Source organism: Lonchura striata, chromosome 1A, assembly GCF_050655825.1.
Source record: "Lonchura striata isolate lonStrDom1 chromosome 1A, ASM5065582v1, whole genome shotgun sequence".
Classification (NCBI taxonomy): Eukaryota; Metazoa; Chordata; class Aves; order Passeriformes; family Estrildidae; genus Lonchura; species Lonchura striata.
Genome location: NC_140741.1, coordinates 22,527,135 through 22,546,752, shown reverse-complemented (window position 1 = coordinate 22,546,752; position 19,618 = coordinate 22,527,135). Strand labels below are relative to the sequence as shown.

General features: G+C 36.7%; 1 protein-coding gene across 2 annotated transcripts; it reads left to right on the top strand.

Annotated features, from left to right (window-relative positions):
- The first annotated feature begins 4,136 nt into the window (after positions 1-4,136).
- On the top strand, positions 4,137-18,835 carry WASHC3 (WASH complex subunit 3). 2 transcript variants are annotated; one of them, XM_021536398.4, is made up of 7 exons: positions 4,137-4,208; positions 5,643-5,741; positions 7,937-8,002; positions 8,950-9,078; positions 10,658-10,765; positions 14,041-14,105; positions 17,084-18,835. In XM_021536398.4, the coding sequence occupies exons 1-7, from the start codon at positions 4,158-4,160 to the stop codon at positions 17,166-17,168; spliced, it is 603 nt and encodes a 200-aa protein (XP_021392073.1). In that variant the 5' UTR covers positions 4,137-4,157; the 3' UTR covers positions 17,169-18,835. The 2 variants fall into 2 exon arrangements, with proteins under 2 accessions (XP_021392073.1, XP_021392064.1); XM_021536389.4 differs by having other exon boundaries at positions 10,655-10,765.
- Positions 18,836-19,618: the final 783 nt, after the last annotated feature.

Genomic DNA, 19,618 nt, shown 5'->3' with positions numbered 1-19,618 from the left:
TTTGGTGTGAAATTTATTTTTTTTCAGGAGTATTTAAAGAGATTTAGTGTCCCAGCATCTCAATCTGACAATCTAACTCAATTAACACAGCTCAACTATCTGAAATTGTGCAGAGTACCTACAGAAAGAACACCTCTCTATAATTCACTTTCCCAACTGTGACTATCTTATAAGAAAAAAAATGCAGTAGTGTCATAAAATGTTGTTCCTGGATGTTTTGGAATAGTTAACTACTACCAGTGAAGAAGCTAATGGTAAAATCAGAATGATCATTTGAAGCAGTTTTATTTCTCTAATGACAACAGAGGGATTTACATCAAGGCTGTATTGTCAAACAACATAGTGAGGTTTTTTCCTGCTTATAGCCTTTTACTTCCACTCTTTACAGGAAAACCAAAGGCATTCTGCTTTCTAGAAATAAATTTTTCCTGTCCTTCCCATACAAGACCCAGAATGGAAGTAAAAGAAGACAGAGATGACTCCTGTCTTAAGTATCTTTTTTGCATGCTTGTGGAAGTGAAGGGATGTCAGGATGTTTCACTAGTATAACAGCTCCTTACAGCATTGTAGCCCTCCTTACTAGCTGTAGTTAGATTTTAAAATATTTGTTCCTATTTATGTGGGATACATAAAACCAATTTAGAAGTAGGTCATCAATAAATGAAATTACAGTCACCTTTTGAAACCTAAGACAATATTATATTTCTCATAATCCTTTATCCTTGAAAACTTTTGCTTTCCACCTGATGCCAAAATAAATGAATATAAAGCTCCTTATAAGTTCTAGTGGACTGGTGTGTGCCTCAACTGTAAAATAAGCAGATGTTTCAAGGTAACAGCCCTCTGTCTATCTTGTATCCATTGTCTGACCAGAGATAGCAGCCTTAAGGGAAGGTTTAATTCACTTGTAGCTGAAAATCTTTGTGGCTCTGGGAGGAAGGATTGGCCTGAGGCACTGTTATCCTTTTGGTGTGTAGTGAAACTTAAACAGACGTGGGTTTTTCTGTCCTCAGAGCAAACTTCACACAGCTCCTGCCTATGCAGAATATACCCACTATACTCAGGACCCATACAGACAAGGACAATATACACCAACTATGTGCAGGTGCACTCTCGAGTGAGACTTTTTTGGTTTAAAATTGCTTAAGACCCAAGAGGGCAAAGAACAGAAATTATTTTGTTGTGTAGTTAATTCAGAAACCAGGATGTTTGCTTTTCATGCTCTGTTTTTAAGGACTACTTAAAACTGTGTACCCAGGAATGATCTTGCCAAGTTCAAGGCTCTTCATTTTATACTGGAAAGAAGCAATATGGATATTTAAGTAAGTAAGTAACTAAATAAATAAATAAGAGAGCAGCTAATGTTTTTAGCATGTTCTCCATGCTCTTTTGTACAGAACAAAATAATTAGTTAATCCTTTCATGTTGCTTCAGCAGAGTACTTGGAAAACTGAAACTTGACAAAGTATTTTCAGAGAACTGCAAAACATTTATCATTTAGTTTCCTTTTTGTTTTTTTAAAGATATCTACGTAATACCTAGCATTTGTATTTCTCACTCTTAACTCTGAAGGGTTGATAATTCTCTGAACTGTTTGCAAGAATTATACAAATTCTGGCACACTGAGATTGAGATTGGAGGGGACATTACTTAAATTCAGCATAGAGAAAAATCATTGAGGCAATATCAGTTTCATATAGAAAACTTTACTAGAATACCATTTGCAAGCATGGATTTAGAAGACTCCATGGGAAATCAAGCAAATGGTAATCCACACTGATATTTTCAGCTGTTCATTGGACCACCTTATTAAAAACAACTATTTCCCCTTCTGGAGGATCAGGTGACACTACGTCTGGAAATATTTTTGGATCAGCTTTTTGTTTCTGTTTAACTTGTCTCTCAGTTGTATAGCTATTTGAGTTCTGGGCTGACTGTAACCTGAATGTGGTGTCCTGGGACCTGTAACAGTATATAAGCACACAAGATGCATATGAACATTGTAAGCTTCGGTAGCACTTGCCAGTTTTTCTCAGCTTGTGCAGTTTTGTTTTGCAGTTGACCCGAGGCTATGATTCCCTGTAACGTATGGAGCAGATCAGTTTCAATGCTTTGAAACCCATATTCTTGCCTTTACTTTCCTGTGTACCCTATTTACAAGTCAGGTTTTTTTTACCAATGATGAAGATAGAGTTCTGATCGGTTTTCTGTACCCCAGCTTTTCCCCTCCAAGTTAGCCTCAGCATCTGGAAAGCTGACATCCTCAAAATACTAATGTTCAACCAAACTTCATTTTGGTAACTCTTAAACACTCTTCAATCTCTTTTCCTTCACTGAAAGGTGGATCTACAGGACAGGGCCTTTAAATGACCGTGTATATATGTACACATGCATAGGTTATAAACTGCTGGCAGTTACATTCTGTACAGTACTGATTCCTCAATCTGACATTTATCATGCAGCATGGGTGCTGGTAAAAAAAATACATTTTCAAATCATACACACTATAAATCTAGATGTTATCATTAATTTTTTTTTAATCCTCTCCTTGGAAGTTCAGTCATTTATATTTACAGCTGAACAAGTTAGTTCAATTAAGACTTTGTTAAGAGGCTTTGGAAAATTTGGATAATTTTCCTCCATTCTCTGTTTTTCAGTTTTCATTTCCTAACTCCAGCTGGGACGAAAAAGTGCTATGTTGCACTTTTTATGCAGTATTTTTGGGCAAATTAAAAGCAGGAAGTACCAGAAAGTTCACAAAATACCATATTCCTGGGAGATTTCTTATCCAGCTTTACAGACCAAGACATCCAGATAAAATCTGGCTATGCATTTACATTCAGTTTCAGTGCCATTGCCTGGAAAAATTGTATTATAGAAACTTAATGATAAATGAGATTAATCCTTCTTGAATATAATTTAGTTGGAACTTTAAAGTAATTATAAACAAATAAAATAGTGGCAAAATAACTTAAGTTCAATAAACAACTCTGTTGCCCAACACAAATTTACAGAATTCCTTTAAGCTAGGAATGAAAAGCTAAACCCACTAAATTTTGTAGGTTAGCCTGCTGCTTGCTTATCCTTTGGGAGAGGTGAGAAATTGAGCCAACAACATGTCAGTGCTCCAAAGGAGAGTATGAATCACACATTGTTCAATAATTCAATTAGCATGAACAAAAAACCACATTGTTCAATAATTCAATTAGCATGAACAAAAAAACTTTGCTATACTGCCTTAGTAATAGAGTAATAATGATATGCATATGAGACAGCAGGTTAGTAACATTGTGGAAGTAATAAAGCCAAAAAAGCTGCTTCAGTAAATAAATGAGAATTTTATGGCAACTTGAGTAACAGAACTAAGTGCTCTGTGTGCAGCTTCCATTGATTCTGTATGTGGATTTGTATAATGCCTTGGCAAACAACGATTTGGAAGTAAATTGAGAATTTTGGTAAATTTTAAACCAAAATTAGCATAGTACATTTGGGATCTAGTCTTCAAAGTATTACATTAATTAGTGCGTCTTTATTCATCTCATCACAAGAGAAGTTTCCACCTGAGAGCCTCAGACTATGATGGTTTCTTAACTGCCCTGAATTTAGGAGGGTTCATTAAATGCAGCAGTATTTAAATGTAACCATCTAAATATAGAAGCCCGGTACAATATCTTTGGATTTACTGCTGCAAACAAGGACTCCAGATTTGTCTTTTTTCGGAAGAACCCAGAGCCATTCAGCGCTCCTTATTTTGACTCCCCACATCCAAAGTGCGGCATTTCCCCTCTCCAATTACGTGTGTGCTAAGGCACACTGCCTTTTCTCATCATTCCCTCGGCGTGTCACCGCCTGGGACGACACTCCCCAAACAAACACCACTACGCAGGGCCCCGTCCTGAGGCGGGGAGCGCTGGGTGTGACCGCACCGGCATGGCCGGGCCCCTCAGCGGCTGCCACACTTGCATCGCAAAGCGGGGGCAAAGAAGGCAGCCCAGAATCTCGGGGTTCGTTTGTCCCCGGCTTCGTCCCCGGGCCGTGAGGGCCGGGACTGCGTTTCCCAGGAGGAAGCGCGCCCCGCCCCGCCCCGCCCCGCGCAGCTCGGCGTTTGTTTCCGGGCCGCGCGGCGGAGCGGCGCTGCGCCGGCCCGGCCCGCGGCCATGGACGAGGACGGGCTGCCCATCGTGGGCTCCGGCATCGACCTCACCAAGGTACGGGCTGCGCTCGCCCGGCGCCCCGGGGCCGCCGCTCCTCCTCCGCGGCGGCGGCGGCGCTGGCCCTGGTGCTGGGCGAGCCCCGCTGCGGCTCCCGGCCCGGCCCGGCGGCGGGCTCTGCTCCTCACCCGTCTCCCGCTCTCCTCCCGAGGCGATTTGCTGCAAGTTGCGTTTAAAGACTAAGCCGTTTCGAACATCGACCTGGGGAGGCAAATCCTGTACAAAGCTGTGTATTAATTTCTTTAAATGTTGCAGAAGCTTTCTTTTTAAACTTAGTTTTCTCAACAGAGAGCATAAAGAGAGGATAGTTCCAGTTGACCCAGTGATTCTTACGTACTCTGCGCCACCCTAGAGATTTCTGCTAAGGTCGTAAGCGCTGCTTGGCAAATTTTGGAATTTTGAAATTTTGGAACCACAGAACTGAACTCCAGCAGATGCTGTTGTACAGTGCACAGGCTGAAGACTTGAGATAGTAGCAACAGAAGTCTGACAAAAAGGATGTTTTAAGATTCCCATAGTGAACTGTATTATATTGAATGCACTGATAAATCAGTGACTAAAGAAGAGGTGAAGACCAGAGTCACTGTATTCACAAAAAAAATACAGCAGAATCTTGGCTGCCAATAATACTCTTCGTAATCTTCCACTTAAATCAATGACAATTTCATAGGCTGATTTCCTCTGCAAAGGTTAAGACTTAAAGCAATTCTCCAAGGTTATTAACCCTGAGGCACTAAAATTTTAGACATAAACTTTTGTGTGCAAATTCCTGATACCAGTCTTCTGTAATGGTTTAAATAAAATGCCAGTTCTGTGTTACAGTATGACCACCATTCATTTGGCAAACTTAAGGAGTCAACATTTTAGTCTGAAAAATATGTGAGCATCTAAATTGATTTGGAGAATAATTTTTGGCAATTTTAGGGTAGTCTGGACTTGCAAATGAGAACCAGTAGGGTAGCCACTAAATACTTAGACAGCAACATCACTACACTTCAGTTTTGGTCATGGTGTTAGTTGTAACTGAGTATTAGTATGGCTGGCCAAATTTGGTTTTCCTTCTTAAACTCCAGAAGGAAAGATTCTAATTTCCCCACTGTTTTTATAAAATCATTAACATTGACTTCTGGGAATATTCACAATTTCATCTAAAGATAAAAGTCCTTCATTTCTTGGGTTTTGTTGCCTTTTCTATGTGTCCTGTACATTCTCAGCTGTCGTGTTAGTAGATTTTTAGTGGCAAAGGATCTGTATGAATGCATATGTATGTTAGAAAATGGTTTATCTATGTATGCAGTCATAGCAGGCACACTTAAGACAGATTTCCAAATAATTTATTCTAAAAAATATACATTTATAACAGATATTTCAGTCCAAATTTGGAACTTGACATTGATTTGTAACCTAATTTTCTTATATTTTTTAATGCAGGTTCCTGCTATTCAGCAGAAAAGAACTGTAGCATTTCTAAACCAGTTTGTTGTTCACACAGTGCAGTTTCTCAACCGCTTTTCTACTGTTTGTGAAGAGGTATGTTTATTATTTCCCCAGCTGTCCCTTTATACATTTAAAAAAATTGATGCAGTAATACTGGTAGCTTAAACCAAAAATGTAGTCTGCTTTCTGTTTGAGGTTTCTCTTTAGTAAGTGCTTAAGACAGAATTTTTCCCCAAGGGATCAATATCAACTCCTGGTTGTGCCACACTGCATCCTGTTTTCTTAAACTTTTGTATTTGGCACAGTCTTTGAACTTTTTGATACAAGGAATTTATTCTGAGCAGCTTTATCTCTGGTTCTTATCTTGTTATGAGAGGAAGATGCCATGTTCTTGCAGTGCATCAAAACTTACTTTCAGGTTTTATCACCTTTAATTTAAAAGAGTCATACACTAAGCACTGAATGTAAATAGTTTTTATGTTGAAAAAAGAAAATTTTTGGCAAGTGATTAGCATAGAAATGAAGCCCTTAACTTCAGTTTGCTGTAAAAAGAGAGAAAAATGAAAATAGGATTAGTACGTTTATGTGATGACTTTAGAGTCAATGGAAATACATCAGATCAACAAGATTATATTTGTCCACTGAACAGGACAAGAGTCCTCCTTGTAAAAAGAGTGTTTTCTAATGTGGCTTTGAGGGTAACCTTTTTGTCTTTAGAGGTTTTTTGTACTTCTTCATTAGTTTATTCAACAAAGAATGCTATACAGCTCTAGCCAGCTGAGCCAGGGCAGCAGTCAAATCCAATTAGACTAAGCCATGTAATCTGAGAAATTCCGTTATTTGTTGGTGAAGTTGAGAGCCAGACGTGTAACAAGTATAAGATTTGGTTATTATATGAATACATGGAGCTTCAGAGGGAAAAAAGTAATTTTTCCTAGGTTTTTAAACTTCCTGTAACTTGATAGGTGGGACAGTGTAACCGCCTGGTGATTCTGTTGTCAGTTGTCCAAAACTCATTTGTGACCTGATATCAGTATTCCCTCTTCCACAGGCCCTGTGGAAATCAGAACACGTATATTTGAAGCCACCTTGAGCATACAGCAGGACTGTGAAGTCTGCCTAATAAAACAGTTATTAGTTAACCAAAATGTATTGTTACTCAAGAGACTAAATAGTTGCTTTATATACTCCTTGAGAAGTTTTTCATATTCATGAAGTACAGAAGTGTTTTTAATGTGAAAGGTCGCAGTGTAAGTCAACAGAAGCCAAGAAACGCAAAATCAGGGCTGACATCCTTAACTCTAATTTTCTTGGCTCTTGTCTAGTCAAATAGACACATAAAATTGCATAATTGTCTTTTGTACATCTTTCCTCCCCCTTATCCAGTTAAATGTAGGACACATAGTTCCTTCCAATAGGAGCTGACTCCTCTTCATGAACAAAGGACCATCTGTAAACAAGTCAGTGCTCTATCCAAAAAGACTAACTCCTGTCAGTCTCCTGCTTTTTCTAGCATATTGGCAGAACTGCCATTTTCTTAGGGTGTTAAAGTTCTGCTTCAGAGCCAGGCAGAATCTTGCCAAGGTGCCAGAAAGCTGTCAGAATGGTACATATCTGCCAGCCAGCACTCTAGCCAACTTCACTTGGACAGGTCTGGTGGAGTATGGTAGTGATTAGTTAAAAGACTGGCAGTTCTTATGGAGTAATTTAGAAAAACTTAAGTTGTATTAAAAAAAAAAAAAGTCAAAATATGATTGAGGTGCACCTGGAGCATATAGTGTCAGTTTAGTTGTGATTCATTGTGAATTTGACTGTATAGGACTTTGAATCACCTGCTGTATTAATTATCAGATTGTCTCTTGGTATTTGCTCAGGTGCATACACACACATTATCTCCTTTCATCTTCCACATTTGGAAAAACCTTTGAAGAAAGATCTTTTGGTAACTGGGAGAGCATAATATGTCTACCATTATTCTACAGTTGCCCAAAGTAATACCCTATTTACTTTGGCTTTCTTTTGTAAATAATCTGTCTTCATTTCTGTCATTATATGGGAAAACCAACTGCAGAGTAAAATTATTTAAAATTTGTACTGCTGTAGCTACTGTTCTAAAAAGAGTTGTCAAGAGTTGTCTTCATTTATTTCATAATATGATAATCTTATTTACACTGTACTCTGCCTTCAGCAGGGAGAAAAGTGATTTTTTTTTTTTAACTATATGCAAACTTTTATATGTCCAAGTGCATATGGGAGTGTTTTCACATCCTAATTGTTTTCTGTTGCAGAAATTGTCAGCGCTCTCTCTCCGTATCCAACAAATTGAAACCACACTCAATATTCTGGATGCAAAGGTTTGTATGGATATAGACTTCATCTTCTAACAGTGACAGCCTCCTAGATTATGTGAACTAGCTTCCTTTTTAGAGTCTGAATTGAGAAAATAAGTTTTCATAATGATTTGAAGGAGCTAATATGAAAACCTGATATGAAAAATTCTCTCTTTAACTCTCTTCTCTAGTTAATGCCTTACTACTTGTACTGTGTGACATTTGAATATGTAGTTGATACAGAAGAAAGGAACCAACAGTACCTAGTGGAAAATCTGGGCTTGTTAAGCATGTGGAACGGGAAGGAAACACTTTTTGCCATACAAATGCCAATAAGAAAATTCTTACCCCCTTTGTAAAACAAAAATATCTTTGTATGATACTGATAAAAGTAGCTAGAGAGAAGCCTTGTAATTCTTTTGATACTGAAATGTGAGCAGAACTGGATCTAAGCTAATGTAAATTTGTTTGATTTACTTCTTTAGCTGAAATTACAAAAGATCATAGATAGGAAATACGGCATATCATTTACTTGGAAAAAAAACCTGACAAAATCCTGAAGTCAGTAAATCACCCACTATGGAATTTTAACAAGTTCTTTCAATAATCATGGAGGCAATTTCAGTTGGCTTTTCTGGGAGGAAGGGTGGGATATTTTGAAAGTGTTCATTAAGATGGCATGGCTCTCGTGTGGTTGATAAATGCAGTAGCAAAATACTGGGAAGGTGTGGAAGTCTTTTCCTGTTCTGCAACCCTGTGTTGACAGTGAAAGTTTTTATTGTAGAAGGCAGCTGGGTAGAAAGATTTTTTTTTCCCCATCAAAATGCCAAAACTAGGGGCAGAAACTTAAAATTTTACTGATGTAAAACCAACCTGGAAAATAAGTGGTAAGCAGCATGCTGCAGATTTTGTTGTACCTGTAAGTCTTATGAGCAGCTCATTGCTTATTTGATGATGTATTTTGCATTCAGTTATCCTCGATTCCTGGCCTAGAAGATGTCAAATTTGAAGTTTCCAGTGCAGATGTGAACAGTGTTACAAATGGTCCTGTGGCACAGGCTGCTACAGATCAACAGACAGCTGGATCACCTCAGTCTGGAGTAAGTAATAAAGCATAACTCATTTCTTGGAGGAATAGAGCTCTCCAGGTCAAGTTTTTAATGTCATTTGCAGTAGATAGAAGAAGCAATTCTATTGGAAGTGAGCAATCAACTCTAAAAGTCTAAGACTAGGCTTTTCTCTACTGGCACTGTTTTAACAAGTGACTTAAATAAAAAAAAAAAAGGCTATACCCTTTATTAATTATGTGACTTAAATAATTAGAACTAACTCAAATCTAATGATAAATTTCTCCTTCCTTTCTTTCAATCACACTAAAATATGAACATGAATTACATGGTGCTGGCAAGGTCATGAATGAAAATAATAGTTCAAATCACATCATTGCAACTCTTTCTTCCTTTCATCAGAATGTGAGCTTTTAGCTCAAATTGGAATTTCTAGCATGCTTTTTTCTAAAGAGTTTATTACATTGAAGGTTTTCTGTATATTATCCTCCACATACAGTAAAGGTCAGCTTAATACAAGTAATCAATATTTAAGATACTATCCCTGCAACTAACTTAGAGTCATTTTGGGGAATTTCATGTGTGTGGTTGGTTGATTTTTTAAACCAGACATTTGAATCCCATGATCGATCACCACTTAACTAAGTGAGCCTTTCTGGCTCATTTGTAGATGGAGTTCTTTTCCTGGTTTCCCCTAACAGTTTCTTCTCATGGAATCCTCGATTCTGATCTATGCTCATTCTCTTATTTGGTGGCAGTTGCTGTGGAGAAGCAGTAGCTGGAGCACTCTGCTGCTTTTGCCTGCCTGTCAAGTATTGCAACTCTGATTTGCAGGCAGCAGTAGGGGAGACACTGGGCAGCATTGCATGTTCCAGCCCCATTAGAGAATGACTCACTATGAGTTCATTTTCTTTAAAGTGTTCCTCCTCTCAGATATGGAAGTATATAAAGTATATTTAAGTATATAAAGTTCATATATTTCTGAAAGGATGTTCCCAATGCTGCTTTCAGGTGGTTAGTTTTGTAGAAAAAATAAAGTTTTCTGTGTTATTTTAAAAGTTCTAGAACTTGTCATTTTTCATTTAATTTAAATTAAATACTTTCAAGGAATCTTTGATTTCATTACATTGTCCTTTGAGTAATGATTTATACTCAAAAGTATAGTTTAGAAGTTACATGGTATGTGTGGAACCTTTGTCAGCAAATCAAATATTTTAAAGAAAAAAGGCATTGGACTACTGGGGGAAATTTATAGATATACTCCTTATAAATATTTTTTATAAAAAGACCATTTACATTTAATACTGTGATATTTATTAAATGCAACTTAACAGGGTTTTTAGGGCCTTTTTGGTTTTTTATGTATTGTTCAATAACTTAAAATTGTATCTAAAAGTAGAAAGACACTCTTGTAACAGTGAACAACAAAAGAGCTGGATTTGTCATTTCATACATCCAGGAAACCTCTAGTTTTGTGAATGTAGATCAGAATAATCTTGATGAAAAAGAGTTACTCTTTACCTTAAAATACTCAGTTTTATTGTTTGGAATCTCTCCATGGGTGTGGTGTATGCACTTAACCATTAAAGGGTTTGTTCTTCACATACAGCAGAACAATACACAAGAGGAAGGGTTACAGAAGACGGAGGTAGTAACAGAAAATGTCACAACTGTGGCCAAGGATCCAAGATATGCCAGATACCTCAAAATGGTACAAGTGGTAAGTCAGTTCTCATGTCGTTCTTTGGCTAGGATGTTATTTTTTGGTGGAATGTACCGCACAGCTGTAAGCGAGCCTTAAATGTCGGAAAACATATATTGCAACAGTAATCTTTAAGGTAGGATAACATCATAATATTCTAGCACATCTTTTCTAATAAATGAATTAATGCAATATATTCCCTCAGACAGCTTCTTCTGGCAAGATCTTTCTGCAAAATTCTGCTGGTAGACTTGTGAACTGAAGGTGTGAAATGTGTAAATGCAAAGTGATAGTAGCCGGAGGCACAGAAGATGCCACAGAAAGTGGAATTGCCCTGGCAAATTGGAGAAATTCCTTGCATACAGACTGATTACAGTCTCATTTTACTGTAGGGTACAAAATACAGCTTTGCAAGTATAGTCCAGAACAGGAGTACTTGGTATTTCTGTAAGGACCAAAATAGAGATATAAGGATTGTTTCACTGTCTGGTTCCACTCCAGTTTCCTGTTATTCATTATGCAGGTTTTGTTTACATCTTTATCTCTGGTCTGTGCTGGAGATAAATAGGAAATAAATGATTGTAATTTCAATGTGTGAAATCTCATGAAGGAATGAGAAGATGAATGAAAGACTATTTGTGATATTTTTAAGAGGTCGTTTCACATCCACAAACTTAAAAATGAGATTGTAAACAAAGAATTTATTTCAATTTATTTTCAATTTGTCAGTGGAAATTTTACTCTAAAATACATATATTATAATTCTGGAAAGTATGACTATGTCATGGTATTAATAAAATGTTGCTTATATTAAAACTAACTTCATGGTTTCACTCAGTCTTCAGAGAAATTATTACAACTGGTCTACTTCATCCCTTGAATGAAGCAGAATTAATTCCTTCATCCCTTGAATGAACCTTGAAGGTTCCAAACCTTATTTTTCACTTGAATCACAAACTGGTACTTTATGGATAGCTTATTACAAACCATTTGGAAAACCTAGCAGTGGGATAATAGCAGAGAATAGAACACTATGTTGCTGTATTGATTTAATGCCAGACTTCAAAGTGGATTTGAAAGTGCTGGATGGTCTAATTACTTTGAATTTTTTTTTGTGACTGCTAGAGGAGTGAGATCTCACTTTCCACACTTCTCCTGTGTACTGGCAATTCCTGGTGACTCCTCTGCCAGTTGTAAACAGTGTGGTAGGAAAGTCAAACTAACATCCTACAAATTAATGTGTGTTTTTGTATTTGCCAAACTTGTCTCCTTGTCCGGTCAAGTATTTCAGTTAGTGTCATTTATTTGCCTAAATTAAGTTTTTAGCTAAGATTTGTTTGAACTGATAATTTATTTATTACTCACAGTGTTTGTAGTATAAAAGAGCACCATTCTACACTAAAAGTAGATCTTCCATGAAATTGTGACAAACTCATTTTGGTGGAGTGCAATTATTGAGGACACTAAATTCTTACATTTTAAAATTTACAACAATATTTCAAGAAGTCATACAAAAGCAGTACCATATTTGCAGATTAAAATTTAGGAGAGCATGAAAGGTAAAGTAATTGTAATACCCTGGTTGTATTATAAACAGATACAGGTGCAATCGTAATTGTTTTCCTTCAGATAAGGATTCTAAAAGAGCATTTTGATTAAACTTCAGATTAGTTCTGTGAATCTATGATATATGAGGGTACTGAGAGGATTTTTTCTCACAGATTTTAATGCACACAGTGCTGGAATAAAACATACTCCCAAGTGTGAACATAAACACAACCCATTCTTAGAAATCCTATACCAAATTCACTTTGATTGAAATCAAATATGAATTCTGCCTTGCCTGATCTGACTCAATTCTGTTTTTACCTGGTTTAAATTGATGCATAAACAACTCATCAGTGACTTCTGAGGTGGGGAAGAGTATCCTAAGAGCAGTCAAGCAGGGGAAAAGCATTAGTACAAAATGGTGTGTAAACACACAATCCCTGCTGTCCAAATCTATACTAGAATAACTGAATTTTTAAACCGTCATTAAATACTCCAAGAAATATTCAAAATATTCACCTTTGTAATGCACATGGGTTATGAAGTACTGAGATACTCTTTTATTTCCAGGTATTACATTGCAGCTACTTGAGTGACCATTTTTCACATTATGTCTGATAGATTGCTACAGCTATGTACCTGTGTGTGTGCTGTTCCACAGTGCTCATGCACAAGCCTTGATTGTGATTCTTACTGTGGAGCAGCATTAGAATCACATCTTTCTCTGGAGCATTAGTCATGGCTGCTCTTTAGCACTATTTTACTTACTTCCGGACAAAAGATACTAATTCTACACTACTTTTCATTTAGAATTTCTTAGACCACCAGTAACTTTGTTCCTTTCGAATCAGAAATTGTATCCTCATTTGGTTTGGGGTTTTTTCCCCATATCCTATATTGGCATTGAGTGATCCAGATGGTATTTCTGATGATTTCCAACAGAAGATGGCAAAGCAACAAGTTGCCTTTGTGCAGCTCTAGTGGAAACATAGGAGCAGTTTGTTGGAATGTATCTCATGAGAGGACATGGGTCTTGGATATGTGATCCAAGATTAGAGGATGTTTAGGTGTTGATGAATAAAATAAAGTGCAAAAGCTGTGGAAGGACTTGCAGGGAATTTTTTTAACATTTGGCTGAAATCTGTCCACAAGTCACAGAAGATTCAAGCCTGACTGCACAAGCAGTTGTATTTGGAGAATTCACTTCTAAATTGTGCTTTTGTTCTCATGTCCTGTTTGCCTTTTTCTCCATGCTTTATAGACTTCTCCAGCTTTTAGCACTGCCTTACAGGATCCTTCTGGAGTGGTAGCTGACGCACTTCCCTGGTTTTCTTCTCTCTCTTGGGTATACCTTCAGTATGCCCAAATCTTTCCTAGCACAACTTCTCTGCTGTCTTTTTGCTACTTCGTGCTTTCTTCATACTCTTATCCATACAGATAACTTCAGCTTTATGATTTTGTCTGCATGAATTGCAAGTATATATCTATCCAGTCTTGATTCTCTCCCTGCAACTTTCTCTAGATGTTTTGCCATAAATATAAAGTGGATTAAAAGGGCCTTTCATCTCAATAATTTCTTGCTTCTAGGTTCATATTGATGGGAACTGAGATTAATGTTTCATGCTGTTGTTTGACAAGTGACATGCATAAATTTATATGAAAGTGTGGTTTAAAAGTACCAGAGTTATTTAACTCACCTGTTTTGTGTCCAGTAGTTTAATATTATTCTTTCTTCTGCTACACAGGGTGTTCCTGTAATGGCAATACGAAACAAAATGATTTCTGAGGGGCTAAATCCAGATCTTCTTGAGTAAGTAATTTGTGACTCCCAGTAGGGCTGCAGATCAACTGTGTGTTTAAAAAACTTGGAAAAACTTGTGCTTAGAAAAGGTTGTGCAAGGTGTTGTGAGCTATAGCAGTGACAAGCTAGCATCTGAAAATGTGCATTTAGTAATGAGGAATCAACTAAAAGGTCAGTAGCCATTTTCAGTGCCCTGTGTAGACTATGAGGTTTTTTCCCAGATACTTGCTTTCAACACTCCAGTAAGAAAATGTCATTATTGTAGAGTAGTAAGAAAAAACTCTGTCTTATTTTGCTGGATGCATGAGGGACAACAGAGTTGTTTTCAGATTCCCTGAGTAGATGTTATGTACAGCTTGACTTCAAAATTGACAGTGAAAATTGAAGTCAACAGTTCAAAATTCTGGCTGTTGATTGAGCTAATCTGATGTGAAGACTACTAAGAATAGATAGTAATTTTCAAAGTTTCTTGTCTGGCCATAAACATGAATTCTAGTCTTACTTTACAGATGACATTTAATTTAGTTCTACTGTATTATTTCACAGATGTTGTTAAACTGAGGAAAATACTAACTTTATTCTTGCACTACAGACAACAAAACGTTCAAAGTATTTTTGCATTCTTTTCAGAAACTGTCAGGGTATTAAAAAGTCCATTTTTCCTTTCCAGTGAAGTCCTTTTACATTTTATAAGGGCTTATTCTGAAACTAGCTACTTGTTAAATAAAATAAACCTGAAGTATCATCATATGATGAGTCACTTTAGCTCCTAGCTACTTCCTGGTCTAGATAAGCCCAATATAGTTATTCCTCAGTTGTTTTTTACTGATTGAATGAGAAATTAAAAAAAAGACCCAGTGCAAGTTGGAGATAGGTTTAGCAAACACAGGTTTTCTATATGTGTGTTAAATGTTTTGTATTTTTTTCCTGTGCTTTCAAGTCCATACCTTTCTATAAATGCTGCTATTTCTTCATGTTCGGGTGGATTTTTTTAGTAGATAAAACAAAAAGATAATAGGTTAAAATTTTTAAAGCTGTTTTTTAAAAAGTGTATACTTTTGAATTGTCTATTTTGCATTAAGACAGAAACATTATTACTGTGGATTGAGGCTCATAGAGTATGTTTGAGGTTAGTTCTCAAAATCTATCCTCAAAGATCTGTGCAACAATAGTGCTTAGTCAGATTTTCTTTAAAATGTTATTGGTTTGAAAACTGGTTAAAGAAAGCTAATTATTTGGCAAGGTGGATCATGTTAAGGTATCAGGGTGACTTTTCAGATTTCTTGCTTTCTTGTTGTAATACTATAGGCTTCTTTTATATGTGTCTTGCCATTCACACTGCATTTCTTGGGTCTTCAGCTTCCTTAGGTCTGCTCACTCAGTCCCAGAGAAAATTAGGAAAATGTACACATGGCTGTGTGCTCAGTCACTTACTGCAGACTCCCCCAGTTCCTTGCCATTGGCTGAGCATGGCTTATTTGTGGCTGTAGATGTGCTAATTCTAATGATACAATATTGTTTCTACACTCTCCTCTTAGCTTTTCCACTTCTGTTAATGCTCCTTTCTCAACTTTTTACAGCATTTGATAACTGCCTGTTCTAAGCAGTTAGGAAAAAAGCTCCCAATTTATCTGTCTTTAACTTTTGTTGCTTATCCTGCCTCTCTTGCCTGTCTTCAGTTCCAGAAGAGTTTGTCCTGCTCTCATGAACTAAAGGAATTCAGCACCATCTTCCTCTTCTTAATAAGTGAGAGGTTTTGCACTGGTCTCTCATATCTTTGCACAACTCTTCTGTTTTGTCATTACCATGACAACAAACAAGGAATAATATTGTGAAGTGGTATTTGCATGAGAAAGGAAATGCTTTCTTCATTTGTTTTAGAGGTGTGCAGGGGGTAGGGAGAAGGCTCTTCTGCAGTTTTTTAACACACTTCTCATCTTTGAACAAAAAATGTTTAGGAACACTTTAAAGTTACCTTAGGGATTCCCAACAGAGAAATTATACTAAATAGAACTAATGTTGGAAAAGAAATTCTATACTCCCAAGATAAATAAGAACAGGATGATTAATACAACTGTCATCTTAGTTTAAAATGCAATATTTTATCCAAGAGATGTTAACTGTCATACAGGAAGTGAGTTTCCCTGAATGTCCTTTTCCCTCAAGTATAATTATGTTTGTATTTTCTATCTTGGATTCAGCGTTTATCAGGCTCTGTATTGCTTATATGTCAAATTCATTACATACTTAGGAGGGAAAGTCCATGGAGAGCCAGCATCTTCAGGCAGTAATGTTAGTTTAGATGGCTTGCTTCTCTCACCTTCATTTCCAGTGGATTCCCCAAGCAAACATTTTGTCACAGTGTTAAGATCCACCCTAAATACTCTCTTTAAAACTAAATACAAGTGGTCTGATAATTTGTAGTCAATAAAAATCCCATGGCTGCTCTTGCATGTCAAATTTAACCCAATGTTCTAGCCAAATTCCACTCTGAGTAATTCGTTTTTGCTTCACTAAATTATCCCTGCAGTTTTAGTTGGATACAATATTGTTCATTTCCTGTGTTATTTTTTTCATGTACTATTTACACTGCTCAATGGTGTACAGAATGTTCCTTTCAGCCCTGCAACCTCTGAAGATTGAAAAAAAATTGAATTAATCATTATTGCCTGCTTTCAACTCTTTCTACAAGTGTTTGCCACTTCTTAATGATTTGTCATCATTTCTGATGGCATCAAAGGCGTGCATTCACATTGGTGTCTATGGAGTTTTGATGTCCAGTGTGTTGCAGTTTCTAGTGTTTGCTTTCCAGTTGCAGGTGAAGCAATACCACTAAGGTGTGAGTTTGTGAGCCATAAACAGTTAATGTGTTAAATGTTGTGGCAATAAAGTGCCTGCAGTTGTGATGCAGGGATAGTGGTGTTACGTGCTGAGCTGCTTGTGCTCTCAGCTGGATTGACAACACAGAATGTTTTTGTTGCCTGCAGGACACCAGATGCCCCTGTGCCTGCCTGGGGAGATGATGGCAAAACAGAAGACAGTTCTGATAGTGAATCTTCATTCAGTGACTGAAGAGACTGGTTCCAACCCTTGTAAACCTTTGTTAAGTGCTCATGTGTTTGGAGCTTTGGCAGATAATGGTTTTGCGTGGATCACACGGATGACGTGGCATGGTTTGTCTGATGGTGTTTTAAGAACTAAGATCCTTCATATTCTATTCTGGAAAGTCTGAACAGGCAGCATGTTTCAACCTGAACCCTTCCCCCATGAAAATGAATCATGAGATCCTTGCAGTTTTTATGCTGCATCATGGCAGATTCATTTCTGTTTCTGCTGAAATTACTTTGTAGGGTTTTAAAAATCCCACACCTCTAAACCTCCATGTCTCTAAAACTGCATTCTGGTCATTGTTAGATTTTCCGTGTAACACATTTAACCTACATTGCCTTCTTTCTGCTCCATAACTTAAAGGTTTAACTTTGAAAAATTGAAGTGTTTCATTGATAAACTGTACCTTTTTTGCAATATCCTGTATCTGCAGTGATGCTACAAGAAATACATAAAAGTCAGCTCTTTTGGTGATTGTAAGTCAGTGATACTCAGATTTGAGAATAACTAAAATACAAGTGAAAAATATATTAAAAGCCATTTTGAATCTATTTTCAAAGCATATACTGCTATTCAGTGCCACATTAGAGCCTGTATGATGCCGTTAAAGGAACTTCTACTCTTGAAGGGTTGATTTATCCAATTCAGGTTGCAGTGTTATAGAAAGGTACAAACATGGCAAGATTGATTTGATAATGACACTGGGGAAAAAAGCAAGGGACTGAAAGATCATTAATGGAATCTCACTACTTGTTCACTGTTATGTAGGTCAGTTGAAACCATTTTCTGACTTAATTGGCCTTACTCAAAAGAAACTGTGGCTGAACAGTTTGCTTAGGGTGAGAAATCATCTCCAAGTTGGTGCATTTGCTGATAATTTAATCAAAGAAGCTAAAATTCAGGTTGTATAATGATAAAACTACCTTGGCACCTAATTGAGAAACAATATAAAGAAATGCCTGATGTGCCCTGAAGATTCCCCTCAAAATGACTTGATGTACTCCTTGACTTAAAAATTTTATTTCATTAAAGAATCTCCTTTAATACAATTTGTTCCACATGAAATCCTTTGCAATCTGTTTGAATTCCCCAGATTGTAGAGATTACACCAGAATGCTGTGTCCTAGGCAGTCATTAACTTTCTGGTATTTGACATTTGTGCTGTGACCAAGAGAAGACTAAAACTGAAGTTCCAAGTGTGTTAGCCTTTATGACTGGGTCAATACCTTCTCTCTTAGTTATTTGTGCCACTTCAGTAGGTTATAAGCTTTTCTTTTACCCTGCAGCTTAAGCATGGCTCCCATTTCAGCCTAGTAGACATATGCTCTCCATAACCTGTAAATCAGAGTAATGCCTTAATCCCTACAAAAGCTTATATGCACTGGAGATTGTCTAGAGATGGTATTTCAGTGATGGGTTAATTATCATTGAACACTTAAAAAATGTACTTAATAGTTAACACTTAGTAAAACACAAAAAATATTAATGTATTAGCAATAGGTATTTCAAATGTAAATGTGATAATGTTATATCAGAATGTATATATTGAAACACTCAAGACTTTTTAAAATCTATATTTGAAAACTCATTTAAGCAGTCTGTAAAATAAAAGCTATACTTTGTAAACCAAAGTTATGGTTTTATTTTCTTCCTATATCTTGTTCTAAACAAGACAGTGAAAATTCTTCCAAAGTCTCTGCAATTCATGTTTCTCTAGAATGAGCTTTGCTGAAGTTGTATCAGCCTGCTAACCAAAGGGAAGAGTTTGGAAATTGGGGTTTGGAGTTAATGTTAATCCATGTACCCCATAGTGGCACTCTGACTACAGGAGAACTGAGCATCACATAGCCACTGTTATAAGAAGCAAATTTAAGAAAGGCTGAAATTAATGTGTATTTTATGTTTTATACTTCTGAACTGACATGGACCTATGTAAGGAAGTAGCATGATTTAAAGAGTTGAATTGAGACATAGTAGTTAATTATTTTTCTTAAGAAAAAAGTAAGGTTGCCAAAAGACATTTAAGAAGATACAGCTTCAGTTGTTTAACATTCTGAAGAAACTTTTCTTTTAAAATAATTTTAGATTTAAAAGAAAAAACTAAAATCAATTGTCTTTTACACCACTGCAGATGCACTTTTATATGGAATGAAAAAGAAAGCTTCTGGCCTACAGACACTTGATAAAATAAGGGATAATTAATCAGTAATTATATATGTCACAGAATAAACTGTTTCATTAATAGAGATTGTGAATTTAAATGCTTAGGAATTGTATGATCTTTTCAGGGTAGATGACTTTGGAGTATTGCAGTGTTAGTAAACTTGCAGAAACAATAATAAAAATATTGCCACTTTGTCTCCTCTCCCAGTTGGATGGTGACTAAATCTAAATGTCTGAATTGTGAGGAGCTG

Coding starts and splice junctions, on each gene's coding strand:
- WASHC3 (XM_021536389.4), top strand. CDS start 4,158: ATGGACGAGGACGGGCTGCCCATCGTGGGCTCCGGCATCGACCTCACC. Junction 5,742..7,936: donor TTTCTACTGTTTGTGAAGAG/GTATGTTTATTA, acceptor TTTCTGTTGCAG/AAATTGTCAGCGCTCTCTCT. Junction 9,079..10,654: donor CTGGATCACCTCAGTCTGGA/GTAAGTAATAAA, acceptor CTTCACATACAG/CAGAACAATACACAAGAGGA.